General features: G+C 44.8%; 1 protein-coding gene across 1 annotated transcript in view; it reads right to left on the reverse strand.

Moving 5' to 3' along the window:
- Nucleotides 1–21557, reverse strand: part of LOC103163658 (vomeronasal type-2 receptor 26) — a 32887-nt gene extending 11330 nt beyond the window's left edge. Inside the window, exons 1-3 of the mRNA XM_027431175.1 lie at nt 21494–21557; nt 19964–20138; nt 1334–1625 (exon numbers count right to left, since the gene is read on the reverse strand). Coding sequence (XP_027286976.1) covers nt 1334–1625; nt 19964–20138; nt 21494–21557 — 531 coding nt within the window. The remainder of the gene's footprint in view (nt 1–1333; nt 1626–19963; nt 20139–21493) is intronic.
- Between the last annotated feature and the right edge of the window lie 577 nt (nt 21558–22134).

Below are 22134 nucleotides of genomic sequence, written 5' to 3' on the forward strand. Positions count from 1 at the left end.
AATTCCCAGCACCCACATCAGCTAGCTCACATCTGCTGGAACTGCAGCTCCAGGAAATCAGATACCCTTCCCTGGCTTCCTCCTGCATGTGTGGCATAGACTAACACAGACATATGCACCTAAATGAGTATTAATTTTAAAACATGAATAATTTTTCAGAAAAGAATGTGAGCATCCTACTTTGAGAACTGGGCTGGTTCTAGAAGCAGCTCTGTGCCCGTCGCTGCCAATCATCCCAGACACAGCCCTGTGGCTTCCGGAATGAAGCCCAGAACCATAGCTTCACCTGTTCTCCTCTCAACATCTGTCCTTCACCTGTCCCCCAATGTTCTATCCCTGCACCTCAGGTAGGATTGGTGTGATTCTCTGCTTTGCACACAGTTGTTGTGCTGCTCTTTTGAAAATTCTAGTGTGTCTGTGTCTGTGTGTGTGTGTGAGTGTGTGTGTGAGTGTGTGTGTGTATGTGAGAGAGAGAGAGAGAAATATAATTAATAATAGTAATAATAATAAAAGTAATAGGCTGGAGAAATAGCTCAGTGATTAACAGTATTGCTACTATTTTAGAGGACCTGGGTTCAATTCCCAGCACCACCATGGTAGCTGAAAACAATCTGCAATTCCAGTTCTAGGGAATCCAATGCCCACTTCTGACTTCTTTGGAACACAGGCACACATGTGGTACATGTTTATTCAAGAAGGTAAAATATTCATTCATTTTTGAAAAAAAAAAGCAATTCTTTGTCTTAGTGTTTCTTTTGCTGTGAAGAGAAACCATGACCACTGCAACTCTTATGAAGGAAAATATTTAATGGGATGGCTTACAATTCAGAGGTTTAGCCCATTATCATTGTGCCAAGACATGGCAGACTATAGGTATACATATTCCTCGAATATGAGCTGAGCATTCTACATCTTGAAATGCATGCCATGGGAAGAGAACTATCAACTCTAGGAGTAACTTACCATAGAAGACATCAAAGGCCACCTTCATGGTGACATACCTCCTTCAACAAGATCAAACCTACTCCAACAAAGTCACATCTCCCAATAGTGCCATTGTGTTTGGGAGCCATTTTCTTTCAAAAGAACAATATCATTAAAAATACATCTTAATTTTTAAAAAGTCTCAGTCTCTTCCTCAATGGATAGGGATAATGCTTCTCTCTACACTATCCATACATTCAGGAAAACAATATTGGACATGGAGACTATTTGCAGGGATCCTGGCTCTACAGTTGAGCTTCTAACTAATGTGACCATCAGCGTCATTTTCACTGTCAACAGTAAGGAACTACACTACATTCATGAAGGAAGAAAGCTTTCAGCAACTCACCTGAGGAAACCTGTACAGCCCCAGAAGTCTGGCCATGGCTACAGACAGGGCTGACCGCGTATCCCCAACCAGGGCAGCCTGAGGAGAGCCATGCTGGCAGGTGTAGTTGGGGACGGGCTCCTCCTGCCTCGTGAGAAAACTCAGAGTCTCATAGACGGCTCCATGCACTGAATCTCCAGAGTTTCGAATGGAGAAGCCCAGGGTCAGATTGGGCAGCAAGTGAGCACTCCTATTAATCTCCTCGATGGCAAAGACGAAACTCTGGGCCACCCGGTAGCCCCACTGGGAAACTCTGAGGGAGAGACAAGCCCACATTATTACTCATGATGGGGTAAATGGAACAAGAATGAACACAGTGACTCAAGGGACACGAGGAGAAACATGGTCTCCACAAATGCTGGTACACAGAGTGCACAGGAGCGCAGTTCAGAATACTCCAAAGGGAGCCAGAGGAAATACGGAGACGGTAATCAGATGGGAAAGTTTCAGAAGGCAGGAGAAATAACTGAAGACATAGTGAATAAGCTAGTTGTGGTAGTGCACTTGTTTAATACCAGCACTCCTGAGCAAATTGGAAGCATGGGGGGAGGGGAGTGGAGGTTAGGAGAAAGAGAGGGGAGAAGAGGAGGGGTGAGGAGGGCATGAGGGAGCAGGAAGGTTGAGTCGGGAGAAGAATAGAGGAGAGCAAGAAAAGAGATACCGTAATAGAGGGAGCCATTAAAGGTTTAAAAAGAAATCTGGCACTAGGGAAATGTCCAGAGATCTACAAGGATGGCACCAACTAACAATCTAAGCAACAGAGGAGAGGCTACCTTAAGTGACCTCCCCTGATAAGGAGATTGATGACTACCTTATATGCCATCCTAGAGCCTTCCTCCAGTAGCTGATGGAAGCAGAAGCAGACACCCACAGCTAAACACTGAACTGAATTCCTGGAATCCAGTTGCAGAGAGGGAGCAGTGATAAGCAAAGGGGTCAAGACCCGGCTGGAGAAACCCACACATGCAGCTGACCTGAACAAGGGGGAGCTCATGGACCCCCAGACTGATAGCTGGGAAACCAGCATAGGAACAACCCAGACCCCCTTGATCCTGGGTGTCAGTTAGGAGGCCTGGGCAATCCATGGGGCCTCTGGCAGTGGAGCAGTATTTTTCCCTAGTATACGAATGGACTTTGGGAGCCCTCTACACATAGAGGGATACTGTCTCAGCCTACACACATGGAAGAGGGCCTAGGCACTGCTCCAAATGATATGACAGACTTTGAAGATCCCCGAGGAAGACCTCACCCTCCCTGGGCAGCAGAAAGGGGATAGGATATGGGAAGGCCAAGGGAGAAGAGGAGGAAGAGGGAACTGGGATTTACATGTAAAACAAGCTTGTTTCTAATTAAAATTTAAAAATCTGAAAAAATAGTGAGTTTATGATAGCCATGTCTACAGGGCAAGACCCTGTCTCAAAAAAAAAAAAAGAAAGAAAGAAAGAAAGAAAGAAAGAAAGAAAGAAAGAAAGAAACTCAAGCCAGTATACCGACCCATGCCTGTAATCTCATGTTTGTTTAAGACAAGCATGAATTACACAAGGAGTTACAGGGTAGTCGGAGCACAAAGTGAGATACTGTCTCAAAAAACTAGTCATTTGCAGTGATGTCAAATATGGAAATGCAGAAGGGAAAATCTCTCGCATTTTTGCTTGAGTACGAAATGATCATAGTTACTTTAGAAAATACTCCTAACAACTGTTTTTGACTCAAGTCACATTCTGTACCCCAATCTGGCTTGAAACCATTAATACTCCTGTTTCTGCTACCTGGGGGCTAAAAGCAGAGTCATATACCCTATACTCAGCAAATTAAAAAATAAAGCTAAATACAATCATTTAAAAATAGTAATAACCAAAGAGGCCATTGTTGGAACTACTGTGTGCAACAGTAAGTTGGAAAGGCCTGGACAAATATGAGCAAAGGAGGGATTGTGTTTATGGCTCAGTTCCTAAGTTGCACCTGCAGCACCTCCTAAATTGAGTGTGGTTACTGTCCTATAATCCCAGCACCCAGGAGGTAGAGACAGGTGGAGTTGGAAGCTTTTCAGAAACTCAAGGTCATCTTTGACTACCTAACGAATTAGAGGCTACATGAGACTCTTAGAAAAAATTGCAAGCAAAAGGAATACAATAGCTGACTGTGGAGGTGCACACCTTTATTCCCTGTGCTCCAGAGGGAGAGGCAGGTGGATCTATCTAAGTTTGAGGGCAGCCATATCTAAAGAGAGAGTACCAGGACAGCCAGTCAGGGGTGTGCAGAGAAACCCTGTCTCGAAAAACAAAACAAAACCAAAAAAAAGGAATACATTAGAGAGGAATTGTGGGGCTGAAAACTGATTAAAAATCTATTATTTACACTTAATTCTTTCAATAGACACATCTGTCTATACACTATTTTAAGAACCAAGGATACAAAAAAGAGTCAAGAATACCCACTTGACCTGTGGAATGCATACATTGCAGCCAGGACATGAGCAGCCTATATTTCAGTTTGCTACAAACAAGAAAACTTGTAAAGCTCCTTGAGGATTTTGGACACCTACCCCACATCCAGCACTTACTCTGAAGCCAGCAGTGGAGCTGGTGGGACAGTGAAGTCAGGCGGGGCACTATTAGAGAATCGAAAGACGGAGAAGCTGCCACCCACCATAACATCTCCAGGACGGTCAAAGTGAGGCCTCTGCCTTGGCAACAGCCAGGCTCTTGGTTGAGAAAGGGCAGACCCACACAGACAGCCTAAGAGAAGAGGAATGAAGGGACACAGCCACATGTCTGCTGGAGACCAGACAGCCAGTGACAGGACAGCCCCCATATGGGGCGGTGGCTTGCAGTGAAGGGGGCTTTTATCTAGGAACTACCCTTAAACAAGGACCTGAGGCTAAGACCGCACTGGGAAAACTAGGCGAGGAGTCTAAGGGAAGAATATGGATCATGAGGTGGGTGGGGGGTGGCCACTACATCCCAGAACCATTAAAAGTTTTATCCCTTTCTCTTGAGGCTTCCTAACCTCTCTGCGTCCAAAATCACAACTCTGGGCATCATCTGCAGACTACAGGAAGGGCGACAATGGGTCTGACTGTCTCCTGAGGGACTTAACCAGCCCAGGAGCAGTTGTTCCCATGGTGCTCAGGGCACTGTTTTAGAGAGAGGCCCCAGGTGGGTACAAGAAGCAAACATCCCATGACCCTCTTGAGCCTCACTGGCAGCATCTAGAGATAGGTGTTCCCAAGGCTTCACCAGGCCCTGGGCTAGTCCTCTTGCTTCTAGCTACCAAGCAGCGGGTCTCAGGCAGGATGGAGCCTCTTCAACCCCAGAGAGCAATGCTTGATGGGGCCATGCATCTCTGTGGTCAGGGCAATGGGTCCATGCAGGAGAGGGAAGCTGAGTTGTGAGCAGCTCCCCAGCATGGAAAAAGTTCAGCAGCCCTCTGTGCCTGAAAGAAGGTGTCCAACCATCCCTGTCAGCAAGGTCAAGGTCATTTAGATTCAAATCATTGTGAGTTAGTCTCATGTGACTCTTCCTGGGGAGGTAGAGCATATAACTACTTACCCAACACAGAGCACTGATGACAGGTCAAAGACATCCAAGTATAGCTTGGAAACAGTGCATTGACCGACTTCACTTACAGAAGCATGGGAAACACTTGACCAGTTGCATCACTGAAAACCCCACCTAAGCATGGGGCTCATGACAACTGCATCCCTGAGCTCTTCCCTCAACCTGAAGTCACCGCCACAGAGGAGTTTCCTGTTGCCCCACCCATTGCTTGCTGGAGGAGCCTTATGAATCTTACAACTTTCTGAACTTCTTGAATCCCAAGTGCAGAACTTCCTGCACTTTTTCAGTTAGCTTCCTGAGTTTTAGGAGCCTCCCACTGTACTCCAGGAGAGAATGCTGTAATGCACAGGAAATAGCGACACAACACAGAGAAACCTGTTGAGGCCCAATAGGAAAACTTTTTTTTAACTAAAAATGAGTCTCAGTGAGGATGTGAAGAAGAGATGCCACCACAGTTGGAGTGATGCAAGCATGAGGGCCTGCACTCAGATCCCAAGTAAATGCCAGGTGGGTGTGGTGGCCCGCCTGTAATCCCAGCCTCAGAAGGAGGCAGGAGATCTGCAGAGCAAGCTGGCTAGGTAAGACTTGCCATATCAGTGAACTCTGGGTTTGATTGACAGAGCCCACCATGATGAATAGGAAGGACAAGCAATCCAAGGAGAGACCCAGAAAGACTCCTGACATCAACCTTGGTTCCCCCTGCATGCATACCTGCAGGCACACCTGTAGTGGCATCTAGCTTGGGCGCCGATTGAAGGCAGCATTTAAATGAGTCCTCAAGACCCAAGATAAATGATAAGCAAGTATTTATTAAGGAAGCAGTTACACAAATAATAGTAAAGAACCACTGTGGTCTTCCTACTCCTTAAAATGCAGTCTCTACCCTTCCAATGTTCTGATCACAACCCAAGACAGTGAGCCAGCCCTTCCTCTTCCTTATAAGGGGGTCAGGTCTGCACATCTGAAGCCATGCCCCTAGGAGGTGGCTACCACCACAAGTTCACTGGCAAAGCAAGATGCCACTACACACACCCACACACATGTGCGCCCACAGACACCTATACATGAAAAGGACATAAGACCCCAAAATATGATGTGGTGAAATTCGCCCTTGAATGTTTTCTTGAGACAGAGTCTCACAGTGTAGCCCATGCTAGCCCTGAATTCACGATGCTCCTACCCAGCCTCCTTAACACTAGGATTACATTCATGTGATACCATGGCCACCTAATTTTGGTTTTCTAACAGATTTATATGTATGTAAATGATTTTTTAAAGCCATTATCTGCTGGGAGGTGGTGGCACACACCTTCAATCCCAGGACTCAGGAGGCAGAGACAGGAGGATCTCTGTGAGTTCGGGGCCATCGTGGTCTACCGAGAGAGTTCCAGGACAGGCTCCAAAGCTACAGAGAAACCCTGTCTTGAAAAACAAACAAACAAAAAGATATTATCTGTTGTAGGAATTTAGCAGAATCACTGTATCTGGGTAGACATAAAAATGAAAGCTGTTTTTTTTTAGAAGTACTTTGACCTTGAAGAAACCTTGTGGAGAACAGTGATTGTTTTCCATGATTTGTAGAATTCTTTTACTGAAGGGGCATTGTAGCCAACCCGTGACTTTGGTCACAAGATGTTTCAGGCACCCGAGTCTCTTGTATGATTGTGTGTTGCAAACAGTACATTAGACAGAACTGAAATCATGGGGGCATGGGATGCTCTCCTTTAGTAAGACATGTAAATTAGATTAGGGACCTTGGCATGAGGAAATACTTTATGTAACAATCAATAAATACATCTTTGTATGGCTGGTCACAGTTCAGTCCATCAGAGAGGCTGGACTTACCTGCTGTCACATAGGCCTTAAAATTTTACCTTGGAATGTCTACTTTCCGTTACGGACCTGAACTACAGGGTGCATCCTGACAATTATCAATGAGATATTTAATAAACACTGTTCAAACACATGTTGCTCAAGGGACAACTGTATACCTAAACACTGAATTGTATCTGGCACAAGCATTTACTGGGGCCAACAAGATGGTTCAGTGGGTAAAGGTGCTTACCACCAAGCCTGACAACCTGGGTACATCCCCAGAACTCACATGGTAGAAAGAGAACAGATTCCTAAAAGTTGTCTTCTGAGCTGCATACACACACACACACACACACACACACACACACACACACACACACACACACTAAGTGCATAAATAAATGTCAATTTTCTTAATAAAAGAGGAAAATAATTTAATAATTAAATGGCAGGTGTATTTCATCTCAATAATGCCCATATGTACTTATCTTACACTTATGGGAAACATTCTAGAACTTAACAGTGTAACACAACAAATAAAAGACCCAGAGACTGAGGTTGGGGTTCAAGCTTCAAACTGAAGACCAGAAAAGCAAAGCAGCCAGCCACTAGCTCTCACCTCTACTTTAGCTCAGATCAAAGGGGTGATCCTCAAACTGCTCCTGACTTCACTGCTCCTCAGATTCACTCCGACAGCTATGTTCTCCTCACTGTGGCTAGAGACTCCAGAGACTGACTACTGGAGACCCTGCTCCTATCTTTTATCTCTCTCTGGTGCTGGGATTAAAGACATGAGCTCTGTTCCTCTTTTAGACTTATTCAGTCTTATGTAAGTAACCCTGGGTTGCCTTGAACTCAGAGAGCTCCATCTGTCTTTGTCTCCTGAGTCTTGGGATTAAAAGGGTGCACCACCACTGCCTGTTCTCTATAGCTTGAGGTTGACTTTGCTTTCCGAATCCCCAGGCAAGCTTTAATAAAACACAAATAATATATCACCATATAACACTTCGGAGAAATTCTAATTCAAGTGGAAATCGCAATAAGGGGGCAACTCTGAGGCTCGCTAACCTCTGCTTCTTCACTAATATATGAGAACACAGACAGCTGACCCAGATGTCTGAGCAAACACAACCCAAGGTGCTTTCTTTGACCCAAAAGGGTGTTATTTACATGAGATCAGGATGTCCTGACTTGGGAACAACTAGCATTTTGTATCACGTGATTCTTTGTGGTTAGGGGCAGTCCCGTGCATTGTAGAATGCATAACAACATATGCATTCTAGTGTGACTATGCAATAACCCCCTCCCCAAGAAGGTCCATGTGTCGCAGGCTTGGTCCTCAGCTACTGGTATCACAAGGGTGATTAGACCATGATGGAACTTCATCCATTATAGAGCCAAAGGTAATACAGTTATAAACTCATTTGTAAGACTGCTTTCCAATGACAAAGAGAGAGATCCAGGGCTCCCTGCATGCACAGGCTGGCTAGGAAAGCATCGTCCCATGTTCAGCCATCTACACAGAAGCTGCTGCAGTGCCTGTCTGGTTTCTGCTTGCTCCAACAGCAAGCAGACTATCATTTACACAATGCTGATTTTTGCAAGACATCCAGAAGGCATGAGGTGTGGGTCACGGAGGGTTTCCACAATACATTTATTCATTTGTTTGTTTTATGTATATGGGTTTAATTGAGGTTTCTTTGTTTGTCTGCTTTGGGTTTTGGATTTTTTTTTTGGCCTGGATGAAAAAAAACAAAGTGATCTCAGAGGGCAAAACATGGGTGTCAGATCTCCTTGGACTGGAGTTACAGATGGTTGGGAGCCACCATGCAGGTGCTAAAAATCGAAGCCAGGTCCTCTAGAAGAATAGCAAGTACTCTGAACCACCTCTCCAGCCTCCACTCTAATTTTAAATGAAAGCTTGGGAAGTCAGACCATTTGTATGATGATAGGATTCCCCGAGACAACAATGTGTGTATCTACAGGAATGACGCTAAAGGCACTAGAGACACCAGAAAGTCCAAGATGCCAGGAGTATGGATGTCTACAGTGTCACAGGCAACACGCAGAGCCAGCCCAGGAAAAAAGGCTGTGTAGGCGGCAGCCAGAAAAGCCATAAAGACAGAATTGTCAAAGCCCTTTTGGAGCTCACATTGTTCCCAGTAAATTTGGGGAAATCCTACCAGAGTCGTCAGGGTTACTCTTAAGGGTTCTTCCTTAGTCTTCTTATTAAAATAATTGAAGAACAGACTCAAAAAAGAAACTTGAGAACGGAATTATGAAAGTTTAAAAGAAAAACTCCAAAGCAGACCAACTGTGAGCCTCACCATGCTATTTGTTATATTACGCACGGGGTCAGCCACAATGACAAACAATCCCCCACAGGATGGGAAAAAGGAGCTTTAGAGACCAAGAGAAGCCCAGAATGTTAGGGAGAGCATCTTAGAAGAGAGACAGAAATAAGAAAATGGAAAGTTATGCTTTTCTGAGTTCTGAAGGCTCTGTACTGGCTGTCCTATGGGTTGGGAATTTGAGGGGGTGGGGAGCAAAGTTATACATTTAGCTCACTAAAGGCATAAGTAGGGCTGGAGAGATGGCTTAGGGGTTAAGAGCACTGACTGATCTTCCAGAGGTTCTGAGTTCAATTCCCAGCAACCAGATGGTGGCTCACAACCATCTGTTATGAGATCTGGTGCCCTCTTCTGGTGTGCATATATACATGGAAGCAGAATGTTGTATACATAATAAATAAATAAATAAATAAAATTTAAATAAAAAAGGCATAAGTATTCCTACTGTCTTTTTGGCTTGGCTTAAGGTGAACTAGCCTGGTCCTGTGGCTAGGTGATTGACTAACACAACTACACATCAGGATAAACTCTTCTGTGTTTGGGATAACTTGAAATATTAAATTCTCCACCCATGCCAGAGAAATAGCTTCCCTAATGTCACCACAGAGGCCTGATCAAGGTTACTATAACATCATGTAACCACATATTCAGATGTAGGACAAAGATATAGGACTTAATGTTTGACCTTCTGAGGTTCAGTCATCCCTAGGTCTGTCTCTGTGTGTGTGTCTGTCTGTCTCTCTCTCTCTCTCTCTCTCTCTCTCTCTCTCTCTCTCTCTCTCTCTCTCTCTCCTTCCCCTCCTCCCCCCTCTTTCTCTCTTCCTCTCTCTATTCCTCCATCCTAAAAGGGTCTAACTAAGTAGCCTTGGCTACTAACATAGACCTAGCTAGGCTAAAACTCACAAGCATCCACCTGCCTCTGTCTCCCAAGTGCTGGGATTAAAGGTGTGCCCCACCATCGAGGCCCCATCTCTCCTTTCTATGTCTCCATTTCCTCCTTTTGGAATGGGAATGTTTGTTGTGTTATTATACTTTGTAAGTATGAAGTTTATTCTTTGCTTTTTTTTTAGGGGCTCACAGCTAAAAGTTTGCCTCAAGTCTCAGAAGATACTCTAGACTTGGACTTTTGAGAAACACGGAATTGTTGAGACTCTTGGAGATGAGCTTAACAAAAAGATGAGCATGAGCATTTGGAGGCCAAGGGAAGAATGTGAGGATATTGTTATCTTGGGTGTTGAAGGCTTGGTCCTTGGTTAGTGGTATTATCAAGATGTGATGAGAGCACTAGCTTCATCATTAAATCCATGGTGATGACATAGTTCAATGGGCTTTTAGGATCTAGGGTCTCAAGGAAGGCAAAAGACCACTGGTAATGTGGTTTTGAAAAGTGTATCTTGTCCATGGAAACTTCTCCTCCCTGTTTCTTTCTCTTTCTGCTTTCTGTACACCATGAGGTAAACACCTTTCCGCTAGGTGACACGTAACACCCCTTACTCCAACTGAAAGCATCCAGACACTGCCAAATGTCCTGTGGGGATGAAGGAAAGAACTCACCCCAACCTAGAACCAGTGCAGTGGAGAATCTGAACCACTGGTTTCTCTTGCAATTCAGAAGATCCTGTACCCCGGGGTAGGACCCCATCAGACATCCATGAGCTAATGATTGAATGTCAGCTGTCTCTTAGAAGTTCCACAGATTTTAGAAAATGTCCAGCATGGCACAACCACCACTACAACCGGGTTCCAGAATATTCTCTAGACTTCCAATAGGACCCTGTTCCCTGTATCCTCAATCCTGGTTAGCTACGGTAGGTCTAATTTCAGATGCCTTGATTTTAAAGTGGGGATTTTTACATTCGATTTCACTTAGGATAGGTTTTGCTTATAAAAAGTTCAGAGCTGGGGGTGACAGGGTTGTGGTGGCATATCTTCAATCCCAGCACTTGGGACACAGAGAGAAGCAGATCTCTGAGTTTGATGCCAGCATGATCTCCACAGAGTTCCAGGACAGCCAGGACTACATAGTGAGATTCTGTCAGGTATATGGATATAGCTATTTGAAATATATAAATACATATTTATATGTGTATAAATGTCTCATATATATATGCATACATACACACATATTATTTATATATATATATAATATATTATATATTATATATGAAACATCTTCCTGGCTCCAGGCTGCCTCCCAGTGGATCTAGATATGCGGTGTCCTGGAATGTGTGTGGGTGATCATCCTGACTCTACAAAGTCAATTTTCTCACGCGACATTTCCCAGGTAGTCATAAATGCATAAATGAGCCATCCCTGCCCTACAGGGTCAAATCAATTTTAACTACCAAGAAAATTAAGCTGATGATCCAGGGCATTGCCTGTGCCCTAATTTACGGTACAGGGAATAACAAGCCCTCTGCACTCTCATTTCGTTTTCCCTCCTGAGCCACTTTGCGTGCAACACTCCCATTGAGACCAGCAGGCAGCACGACACAGCCCTGACTGTCCTCCTAAAGTGGCCCTTCCTATCTTCCAGGGGCCTTCTATTTCTAGGCATTTACACTTCCTGGAGCTACTGCTCTGTTTGCTGGTTTACACCCACACAACTGAGGGCTTCTGATGAGCCAAAGCCAAGTCAGCAGTCCGCTCACATGTTCTCCCAGTGTTGTGTAATGTTTGTTTAACTAGGCAAAGCTGGGTTACATTTGCCTATGCTGGATTTGTTTAACTACGTAAAGATGTGTTGCTTTTGCATTCATTAAATAAACTTAATCTGGGCTGCGAGAGGCAGGGTTAGCAACCAGTTGACAGGGAGTAGCAGGGAGGAGCTTAGCTTGGGTCTTTTAATTGGGGCAATGTGGAAGGGGAGTGGATTCCAGGACGCCAGCTCAGAGAGGAAGTTAGCCAGGTGCTACTCTCTGAGCTTGCAGGTTTTTCACCCCAGCCTATGAATCTCGAGTTTTCTTAGAACAACAGAGATGTTGTTAAGGCTGCCTTTGGTGGCAGCAACAGAGAGCCATTGACTGGGAGAACAGAATTCCTCGGTAGTCTGATGCTAGTAGTTTGAAGCACAGCCACTGTGAGGAAGCACCCAGCCTCAGTGCCTAGAACACAGGCATTTGTTAACCATCTAACCAACGGTGACAACTCCAACCCCAGGAGAAAAGTCCTCACTGCCTTCCTCAAACTCACACCCTTTGCTTTGTGGCACTATTCCTGAGGAGGTATGAGCATAGAGTGCGCTCTTCTATACTCAAGTGGGAACCAAAGTCAAAGAAAATCTTGGGGACATGGGAAGGGAGCCCCTCACTCCAGATTCTGGCTAGAGCCTCTTGTCAACAGAGAAGCAAGAATTCCAGCACAATGAGCAACTGTTTAAGGTCCTCCTCAAACTGCAGTTTTCTCAGGATTTTACCAGAAACCCCATTCAGAGGGAAAGAACAAACTTCGTGTAGGGTCCCTAGAAGCTTCTGGTTTTACCTTCTCAGGTTACAATTCCACGCACAGCGTCTCGGCAGCCGCCTCTCTTTCCTCTCATCTAAAACAGAAAGAGCGATATGGGATTTCTTAGCTGCCTATTGAGATGTAAGATGAGAACCACCGAAATGGCACGCATGACTAACACCCACGTCAGCTGCTTGCTCCCCCTTGCGTCTTTTCGATGCTCTGCCTTGAGAAGCATATACCCCTAATTGAATGTGTCTTTATTCTGACTGCCCTTTTCTCTGAAATCCCATACTTTAGCCTGTGTTAACATATCTTTCAGGGCTGGAGACCTGGCTCATTGATAAAAAAGCACATGTTGACCTTGCAGAGAATCCAGATTCGGTTCCCCAAAACCACCTTGAAACCATCTGTAACTCCAGTTCCAGGGAACTCAGACCATGTACTGGTCTCCACAGGCAACAGGCACACTCTCGATGGTGTACGCGTATATACGCAGGCAAAACACTCACACACATCTTTTTTTTTTTTTAATTTATCCTTCCTAAAAAATCTCCAACTTCAGGGCTACAGAGATGGCTCCGTGGTTAACAGAGCTGACTGCTCTTCCCAAGGCCCCAGGTTCAGTTCCCAGCACCCACACGGCAGCTCACAACTGTCTGTGGATCCAGTTCTGAGGACCTGACACCCATGGCAAAACACTAATGAACATAAAATAAAATTAATGTTAAAAAAAAAAAACAACTCCAACTTGGGGCTGGAGCAATTGCTCAGAGGTTAAGAGCACTGGCTGCTCTTCCAGAGGTCCTGAGTTCAGGTCACAGCAACTGCATGGTGGTTGACAACCATTTATAATGAGATCTGGCGCCCTCTTCTGGTATGCAGGCATACATGCAGGCAGAACACTGTATAGATAATAACTAAATAAATCTTAAAAAAAATCTCCAACTCTATTTCATTAATCTGCTACACCTGAAATCTTTTAAGGAAGCCATGAATTCTAGTTTGGCCTAAGAGGAGATCCCTAAAAATTCATGGAAACTGCTCAGGCTACTGAAAGTGGCAGTGAGGAGTGCGTTTGTCCCATCCATGCTGACAAATAGAAGTCGATGCCCAGAATAAATTCCCATGCTTTCTTTGTTTCTGGGAGGTATTGGTTTGAAAATATCTCCTTTTGTAAAGAACAGAAATTTTATATTCTCTGTTCCCTTAAGAGTTAATCCAATGGAGCGAGTCAAGGACTTGGCTTGGACCACCCCAAGGAAGGTGAGGCTCACTCTTTGATAGCCGCTTTCTCTTTCCAGAATCCCCACCTCCAGTGCAGTCCCAAGGAGCTGCGCCACCACGAGCTGCAACTTAGTCTACCCACCGTCAAAAAGTATAGGTTTCTTTTTCTTTTCGATGCCGGCCGGAACCTAACGATGCTTTTAAACTTCCTAACAGGCGCTGGAGGGGTAGCTCAGCAGTTAAGAGCACAGAATTGGTGCCCCACGCCTTTAATCCCAGCATCTGGAAGGCAGAAGCAGGAGGATCTTTACGAGTTCGAGGCCAGCCTAGTCTAGAGCTTGAGTTCCAGGGATTCCAGGAAAACCAAGGCTACACACAGAAACCCTATCTCAGGAAGTTCAATAAATAAGTGAATAGAGCATGGAGTTCTGTTCCCAGCACCCACTTGATGGCTCACAACTGTCAACCCCAGATCCTAGGGGATCCAGTGCCCTCCACACTACTAAACAAACATACAGTGTATACTTACATTTAGACGAACCACTCCTACACAGAAAATGAAAATAAGAAATTTTACCAAAGACATCCCTATCGAACACTGAAATTCCTCGCTCTCTTTTTGTTGTTGTTGCTGTTTTGGTTTTTTGTTTGTTTTTTCAAGACAGGGCTTCGAGTACTGACTTCAATCAAGTTGAGGATTTCAACCTAGATCTTCAATCAAGCAAATCCCATCTAACATGGACTGGATATAATCCGTTAGAGACTTTCACTATACTAACATTTTCTTCCCACGGGACCCCACAAGGCTACCATCGTCCCATTTCAGCAGGAAGTAACTTGAAGGATGCTACGCCCCTATCCCCCATTATTGTCTATTAGGGTAGTGTAAGCCTAGTTAGGAATAACTTTCCTATTGTTTAGAGTTGGGATTGGAAGGAGGTGTTCAGGTTGGACACCCTTTCAGATGACTTTAGGGCTTAGCTGGAATAGACATAGTTAGGATGTGCAATAGCAAATTATTGTATCTTCTTGTATTTCACCTTTATGACTGTTAATTTTTAATACATACATGCATACATACATACATACATACATGCATACATACATACATACATACATACATACATATGGTACTGTTCAGACAAAGAATCTCTTTGTAGTCCTGGCTGGCCTGGAACTCACAGAGATCCACCTGCCTGTGCTTCTTGAGTGCTGGGATTAAAGGAAAGTGCTACCCCATGCGGCTGATGCTGTTTATGTTCATTAAATTTTTCCAAAGTTTAAAGTTGAAAATAGGTTTGTTTTCTTTTGAGGCAGATTCTACATATTACTGAGCCCGACCTCACACTCATCTATACCCTAGAATGATGATGAATTTCTTTAATGTGTGGGTATGCATGCAGTGATAAGCCTGAAGTTGACTTCTAGTATTGTCTTCAAGCATCCTTGTGTGTGCAGGGGAGGGGTGTGGGGAGGGAGGTGTTGTATTTGTATGATGGGTGTTTTCCCTTGGAGGGTAAAGGTTGGTGGGTTTGTTGGTGAGCTTGATTAGTCATTGTATAATGTCTGTGTATAGTAAAATGCATCTTTGGCCCTATTACATTCATACAATTATTACTCATTGGCTTACAATATAATATGGGATACAGATATGGGGGCACATACTTGTGATTCCAGCACTCAGGTTGTGGAAGCAGGAAGATACTGATTTCTAGGCTAGCCTCATCTACACAGTAACTATAAGGACTCCGTCATTATGCTGGCCTGACCCTGTCACCTGGAAGAATGCACTCAGGCAGTACCCTGGTCAGCCCAGGATTCCATGACTAGTCTGCTAGAAGGTGCAAAGGACCCCTTTAAAAAACAGACTCCTGCAGGGCATTCATTGGTGGCGCACACCTTTAATCCCAGCACTTGGGAGGCAGAGGCAGGTGGATCTCTGTGAGTTTGAGACCAGCCTGGTCTACAAGAGCTAGTTCCAGGACAACCTCCAAAGACACAGAGAAACTCTGTCTCGAAAAACCAAAATAAAATAAAAATAAACAAAAATAAAAAACAGACTCCCTGCCCACTTATATCTTTCCCTCTGTCTTCGCTGCTCTCTTTCCTGCTGTTCCCCTAAGCAGACAGGACTTTTCCTGTCTCCCTCTTCTCTTCTGTCCTCTCTCTGTCTCTGTGTCTCTGTGCTCCATGTCTCTTCACCTCTAATAAGACTTCTCACTAAGCTCTGTCTGCCTAGCATGTTTGTCCCTCTGCCAAGGTCAACCTTCCCTGCCATGGAGTCCGCCAAGGTTCACCATGTGCTTTATTCCTAACAGTAATACCATCCCTTAAAAAAAGAAAGAAATCTCAAGGAGAAGCCAGTGTGGCCAAAGTAATGTCTCATGCCTGTAATCCTGTGTAGCCTGAACTACACAAAGAGTCCTAGACTAGTCTGAACACCAAGTGGGATAGTGTCTCCAAAAACATAACATAAGTGATGCTAAATGTGAAAAATGAGGAGGGAAAAATCTCTTGCACTTGTGGCTCAATACAAAATGAGGGTAGTTACTTTAGAAAACACTGAAGAAAAATGCTTGTAGATTCAAGATACCTTTATTCAGATAAATACCAGCCAAACGCAAGCCAGAGTGTGCCCAGGGGCAGCAAGGCAGAGAGGCCAGAGAGAAGGGGCAGCCGAAGGGGAAGAGGGCGCTCCATGGGCTCGAAGTTCCTTAAGAGTCCCTTTCGTGTCATCCTGACCTCACCTTGACCACGCCTTGACAGGTGTGGTCAAGCACACCTGTAGCCAGCCCTTAGGAGGCGTGGTTAGTGTCTCCCTACAAAACACTATTAACAACTCTTTCTTTTCGACTCGTATCTCATATGTACCCCAAGCTCGCCTGAAACTAGTAATACTCCTGCCTCAGCTTCCTGAGTGCTAGGAGGATAGCCATATAGCCTATGCTTGGTCATTGCAGCAATTAAAAAGCAATTAAGCTATTGATTATATGATACTATAGTATATATAAGTGACCTGAAAAATTCTACCAAAGAACTCCTACAACTGATAAACACCTTCAGTAATATAGCAGAATACAGGATTAACGCAAGGGGCTGGAGAGATGGATCAGGGATTAAGAGCACTGACTGTTCTTCCAGAGTTTCTGAGTTCAATTCCCAGCAACCACATGGTGGCTCACAACCATCTGTAATGTGATCGTATGTCTTCTGGCACGCATTGTAAACATGATAAGTAAATAAATAAAACTTTTAAAAAAAAGATTAACTCAAAAAATTCAGTAGCCCTCCTCTATACAGATGACAAACGGGCTGAGAAGGAAATCAGAGAAACATCACCCTTCACAATAGTCACAAATAACACAAAATATCTTGGGGTAACTCTAACCAAACAAACGAAACACCTGTATGACAAGAAGTTCGAGTCTTTAAAGAAAGAAATCAAAGAAGGTATCAGAAAATGGAAGGATCTCCCATCCTCTTGGATAGGTAGGATCAACATACTAAAAATGGCAGTCCTACCAAAAGTAATCTACAGGTTCAATGCAATCCCCATCAAAATCCCAGCACAATTCTTCACAGACCTTGAAAGAGCAATAATTAACTTCATATGGATTAAACAAAAAACCCAGGATAGTAAAAACTATCCTGTACAATAAAGGACCACCTGGGGGCATCCCTGTCCCAGACTTCAAGCTGTACTATAGAGCAATAGTGATGAAAACAGCTCAGTATTGGCATAAAAACAGACAGGTGGACCAATGGAATTGAATGGAAGACCCCAATATCAACCCACACATCTATGAACACCCAATTTTTGACAAAGAAGCTAAGAATAAAAAGTGGAAAAAAGAAAATATTCAACAAATGGTGCTGTCAACATGTAGAAGAATGCAAATACATCCATATCTATCACCATCACAAAATTCAAATCCAAATGGATCAAGGACCTCAATATAATCAAGGACCTACACTGAACCTCAAAGAAGAGAAAGTGGGAAGTACCCTTGAATGCATAGGCACAGAAGACCACGCCCTAAATAGAACATCAGTAGCACAGACACTGAGAGCAACAATTAATAAATGGGACCTCTTGAAACTGAGATTCATCTGTAAAGCAAAGAACACAGTCAACAAGACAAAATGGCTCCCTATAGAATGGGAAAAGATCTTCACCAACCCCACATCTGACAGAAGGCTGATCTCCAAAATATACAAAGAACTCAAGAAACTAGAAATCAAACTACCAAATAATCCAATTTAAAAAAAAATGGGGTACATATCTAAATAGGGAATTCTCCACAGAACAATCTCAAATGGCAGAAAGACACTTAAAGAAATGCTCAACAGTCATCAGGGAAATGCGAATCAAAACCACTGTGAGATTCCAGCTTACACTGATCAGAATGGCTAAAATCAAAAACACCAATGACAGCTTATGCTGGAGAAGATGTGGAGAAAGGGGAACACTCCTCCATTGCTGGTGGGAGTGCAAACTTGTACAGCCGCTGTGGAAATCAGTATGGCTATTTCTCAGAAAATTAGGGACCAACCTACATCAAGACTCTACAATACCACTGTTGGGCATATACCCGAAGGAGGCACATTCACACCACAAGGACATTTGATCAACTATGTTCGTAGCCACATTATTTGTAATAGCCAAATCTTGGAAACAGCCTACATGCCCCTCAACCAAAGGAAATGGAGTACTACTCAGTAGTAAAAAAACAATGACATCCTAAAATTCGCAGGCAAATGGACAGAACTAGAAAAAAACATCCTAAGTGAGGTAAACCAAAACCAGAAAGACAAATATAGTATGTTCTCACTCATAACTGGACACCAGAAATAAAGCAAAAGATACCTATCCTACAATCCATAACCCCAGAGAAGCTAGAACCCTCTTCCAGAAACAGATGGAAGCAGATGCAGAAATCCACCACTAACCAATGGGCCAAGCTCCTGGAGGACAATTGAAGTGAGGGGGCAGTAAAAATGAGTCAAGACCATGATGGGGAAACCCACAGAACAGGCTGACCTGAGCTAGTAAGTGATCACTGACTCAAGTCTGACAAACGGGGAATCTGTATAAGGCCGAACTAGACTCCCTTAATATAGGTGACAATGGTGTGACTGGGACAATATATGAGGCCACTGGCAGTGGGTCCAAGACCTAACACTAATGCACAAACTGACTTAGTGGAGCCCATTCTATATGGAGAGATACCTTGCCCAGCCTAGACACAGGGGTGTGGGTGTGGAGAGTTGCCTCGGTCCTGTCTCAGCAAGATGATGGGACAGACTTAGTAGACTTCCAATGGGAAGCCTCACCCTCACTGTAGAGCAGACAGGAGGAGGGGGAGTAGAGTCAGTGGGAGGGAAGGAGGGAGGGGGAACAGGGATTGGAATGTAATAAATAAAATATAAATAAATAAATAAATAAAAGCTAGCAGGTCAATGACCATATAAAAACAATAAAAACCAACAGCTCTTTCACGAGGTAAAAAGAAAAAGCAATAAAAACTAACCATAAACATTTCGAATAAAATACAGTAATCAAAAAGCTTGTGTGGGGAACTCCTGCATGCAACAGCCTGTTGAGGAGCAGGAATTAAAATATCCAAAAGTGGGATTGTGGATGGGCCTCAGTTCCTCAGCTTGATCTCCAGCATCTTCCTAAGCTCAGTGTGGTGATCCAGTCCGATTAGCTCAGCACTCAGAAGGTGGATAGGAAACGCAATGTCATCTTTGACTACCTAGTAAATTGGAGGCTCCACGAGTCTCAGAAAAATAACAAGCAAAAGGAATACAGTACAGACGAATCGTGGAGGCTGATAACCGATGAAAAAAATCTATTATTTACACATGAATTCGTTTAACAAACACACCTGTCTAGATACGATGTTAAGAACCAAGGATACACAAAAGACCCCACAATCCCAACCTGACCAGTTGAACACATACACTCCAGCCAGTACATGAGCAGCCTACAAACAAGACAGGCAAGCAGACAGACAGACAGACAGACAGAGGTGATGGAAACGGAGAGCAACAGAGACACTGCTTGTATACAATGAAAGTGATAGCCATCTAGCTGGGATTCTGAGAATCAACCCTTGTTCAAGGCTTCACACATCTTGGTCAAGCTGCTCTCAGATTTCAGAGACTCTGATCCCACATCCGGAACTTACTCTGAAGCCTGCAGTCCAGCTGGTGGGGCAGTGAAGTCAGGCAGGGTACCATGAGACAGTTCAAAGATGGAGAAGCTGCCACCCACCATTATATCGCCAGGACGGTCAAAGCGAGGCCTCTGCCTGGGCAACAGCCAGGCTCTTGGTCCAGAAAAAGCAGACCCGGAGAGACAGCCTAAGAGAACAAGAAGGAGAGGACACAGCCACATGCCTGGACACACAGCCAGTGACAGGACAGCCCCATATGGGGCAGTGGCTTGCAGGGAAGGGGGCTTTTATCTAGCAACTAACTACCCTCGATCAAGAACCTGAGGCTAAGACTACACTGGGAAAACTAGGCGAGCAATCTAAGGGGAGAACATCGATCATAAGATGCATCCCAGAGCCATTAAAAGTTTTATCCCCTTCTCTTGAGGCTTCCTAACCTCTCTGCGTCCAAGGTCACAGCTCTGGGCATCATCTGCAGATTACAGGAAAGGCGCCAATGGGTCTGACTGTCTCCTGAGGGACTTACCAGCCCAGGAGCAGTTGTTCCCATGGTGCTCAGGGCACTGTTTTAGAGAGAGGCCCCAGGTGGGTACAAGAAGCAAACATCCCATGACCCTCTTGAGCCTCACTGGCAGCATCTAGAGATAGGTGTCCCCAAAGCTTCACCAGGCCCTGGGCTAGTCCTCTTGCTTCTAGCTACCAAGCAGCGGGTCTCAGGCAGGATGGAGCCTCTTCAACCCCATAGAGCAATGCTTGATGGGGCCGTGCATCTCTGTGGTCAGGGCAATGGGTCCATGCAGGAGAGGGAAGCTGAGTTGTGAGCAGCTCCCTGGCATAGAAAAAGTTCAGTAGCTCTCTGTGACTGAAGGAAAGTGTCCAACCATCCCTGTCAGCAAGGTCAAGGTCATTTAGATTCAAACCATGTGACTCTAGTGCCAGGTGATTCTTCCTGGGGAGGTAGAATATATAACTACTTACCCAACACAGAGCACTGATGACAGATCAAAGGCATCCAAGTATAGCTTGGAAACAGTGCATTGATTGACTTCACTTATAGAAGCATGGGAAACACTTGACCAGTTGCATCACTGAAAACCCCACCTTAGCATGGGTGAAAGCTCATGACAACTGCATCCCTGAGCTCTTTCCTCAACCTGAAGTCACCACCACAGAGGAGTTTCCTGTTGCCCCACCCATTGCTTCCTGTTCCTATCAGCTTGTGGGTAGATGAACAATAAAACCTTACTTTTACAGTTCAGTGGGTCTGTCTCCCTGGTGGTCTTTGAAGATCTTTGAGACTTGGGCACAGCATCTTCCAGCTTCTGTTTGAGTCTCTTCCTAAATTTTCTTATTAATCAAACTGAAGGGACCAGCTCCCTGATTTAGCAGCCTTGATAGGCTGCAGGAAAGACTTAACTCGTGCTTGGCTGACCTTGCCCCTCCTGCCCCAGTCACTAGGAGGTCAGATACCCTCCTAGTGACAAGGAACCAATCAGAAGTTGACTGGTAGGGCTGTGCTTTATGGTTCTGAGTGTGCTTTACCGCACAAGTGCACAGCAGTGACAAACAGAGCATAGCGACTGCCCTGGGTGGGCCTATGGGCCATAGCAACCAGTTTACCAATCAACACAGGGCAGGTCACCAAACCCAGAAGTGCACCAATCTTTAGACTGTTGCATACTCCTAGAGACTCCCCTTGCTCTACCCAATGTATTCCCTGCCTCGTTTCTTGGGGTCCTTCTCCAAGTGAAAGGCCCCCGGAGGCTCAGCCCCCCACGATCTCAGCCCAGGACCGAAGCCACCCCCAATCACTAGTTGGAAGCGAAAACTTGATGCAAACAGCAAGAGGCTTTATTGAAGTTGTTTAACGAGCTAACCCCATGTTAGCTTGGGCCTTTCATCCATCCACCATGGCTGATGGCTAGGAAAGACACCACGAAGCCACAGCATAAAGATCTTATAGGGCAGCGTAAGGGGAGTGTCTAGGGATACGCACAGGCTCAGGATTGGTGTGCCTCCAGGCTTGGAGGGCTTGCCCTGTGTTGACTGGTCAACTGGTTGTTATGGCCCATAGGCCCTCCCAGGGTGGTTGCTATGCTCAGTGTGTCATTGCTATGCACTTGTCCATAAAGCACACCCAGAGCCTTAAAGCATAGCACCACCAGCTAACTTCTGATTGGTTC

The sequence above is a fragment of the Cricetulus griseus genome, chromosome 9 (genome assembly GCF_003668045.3).
Source record: "Cricetulus griseus strain 17A/GY chromosome 9, alternate assembly CriGri-PICRH-1.0, whole genome shotgun sequence".
Taxonomy (NCBI): Eukaryota; Metazoa; Chordata; class Mammalia; order Rodentia; family Cricetidae; genus Cricetulus; species Cricetulus griseus.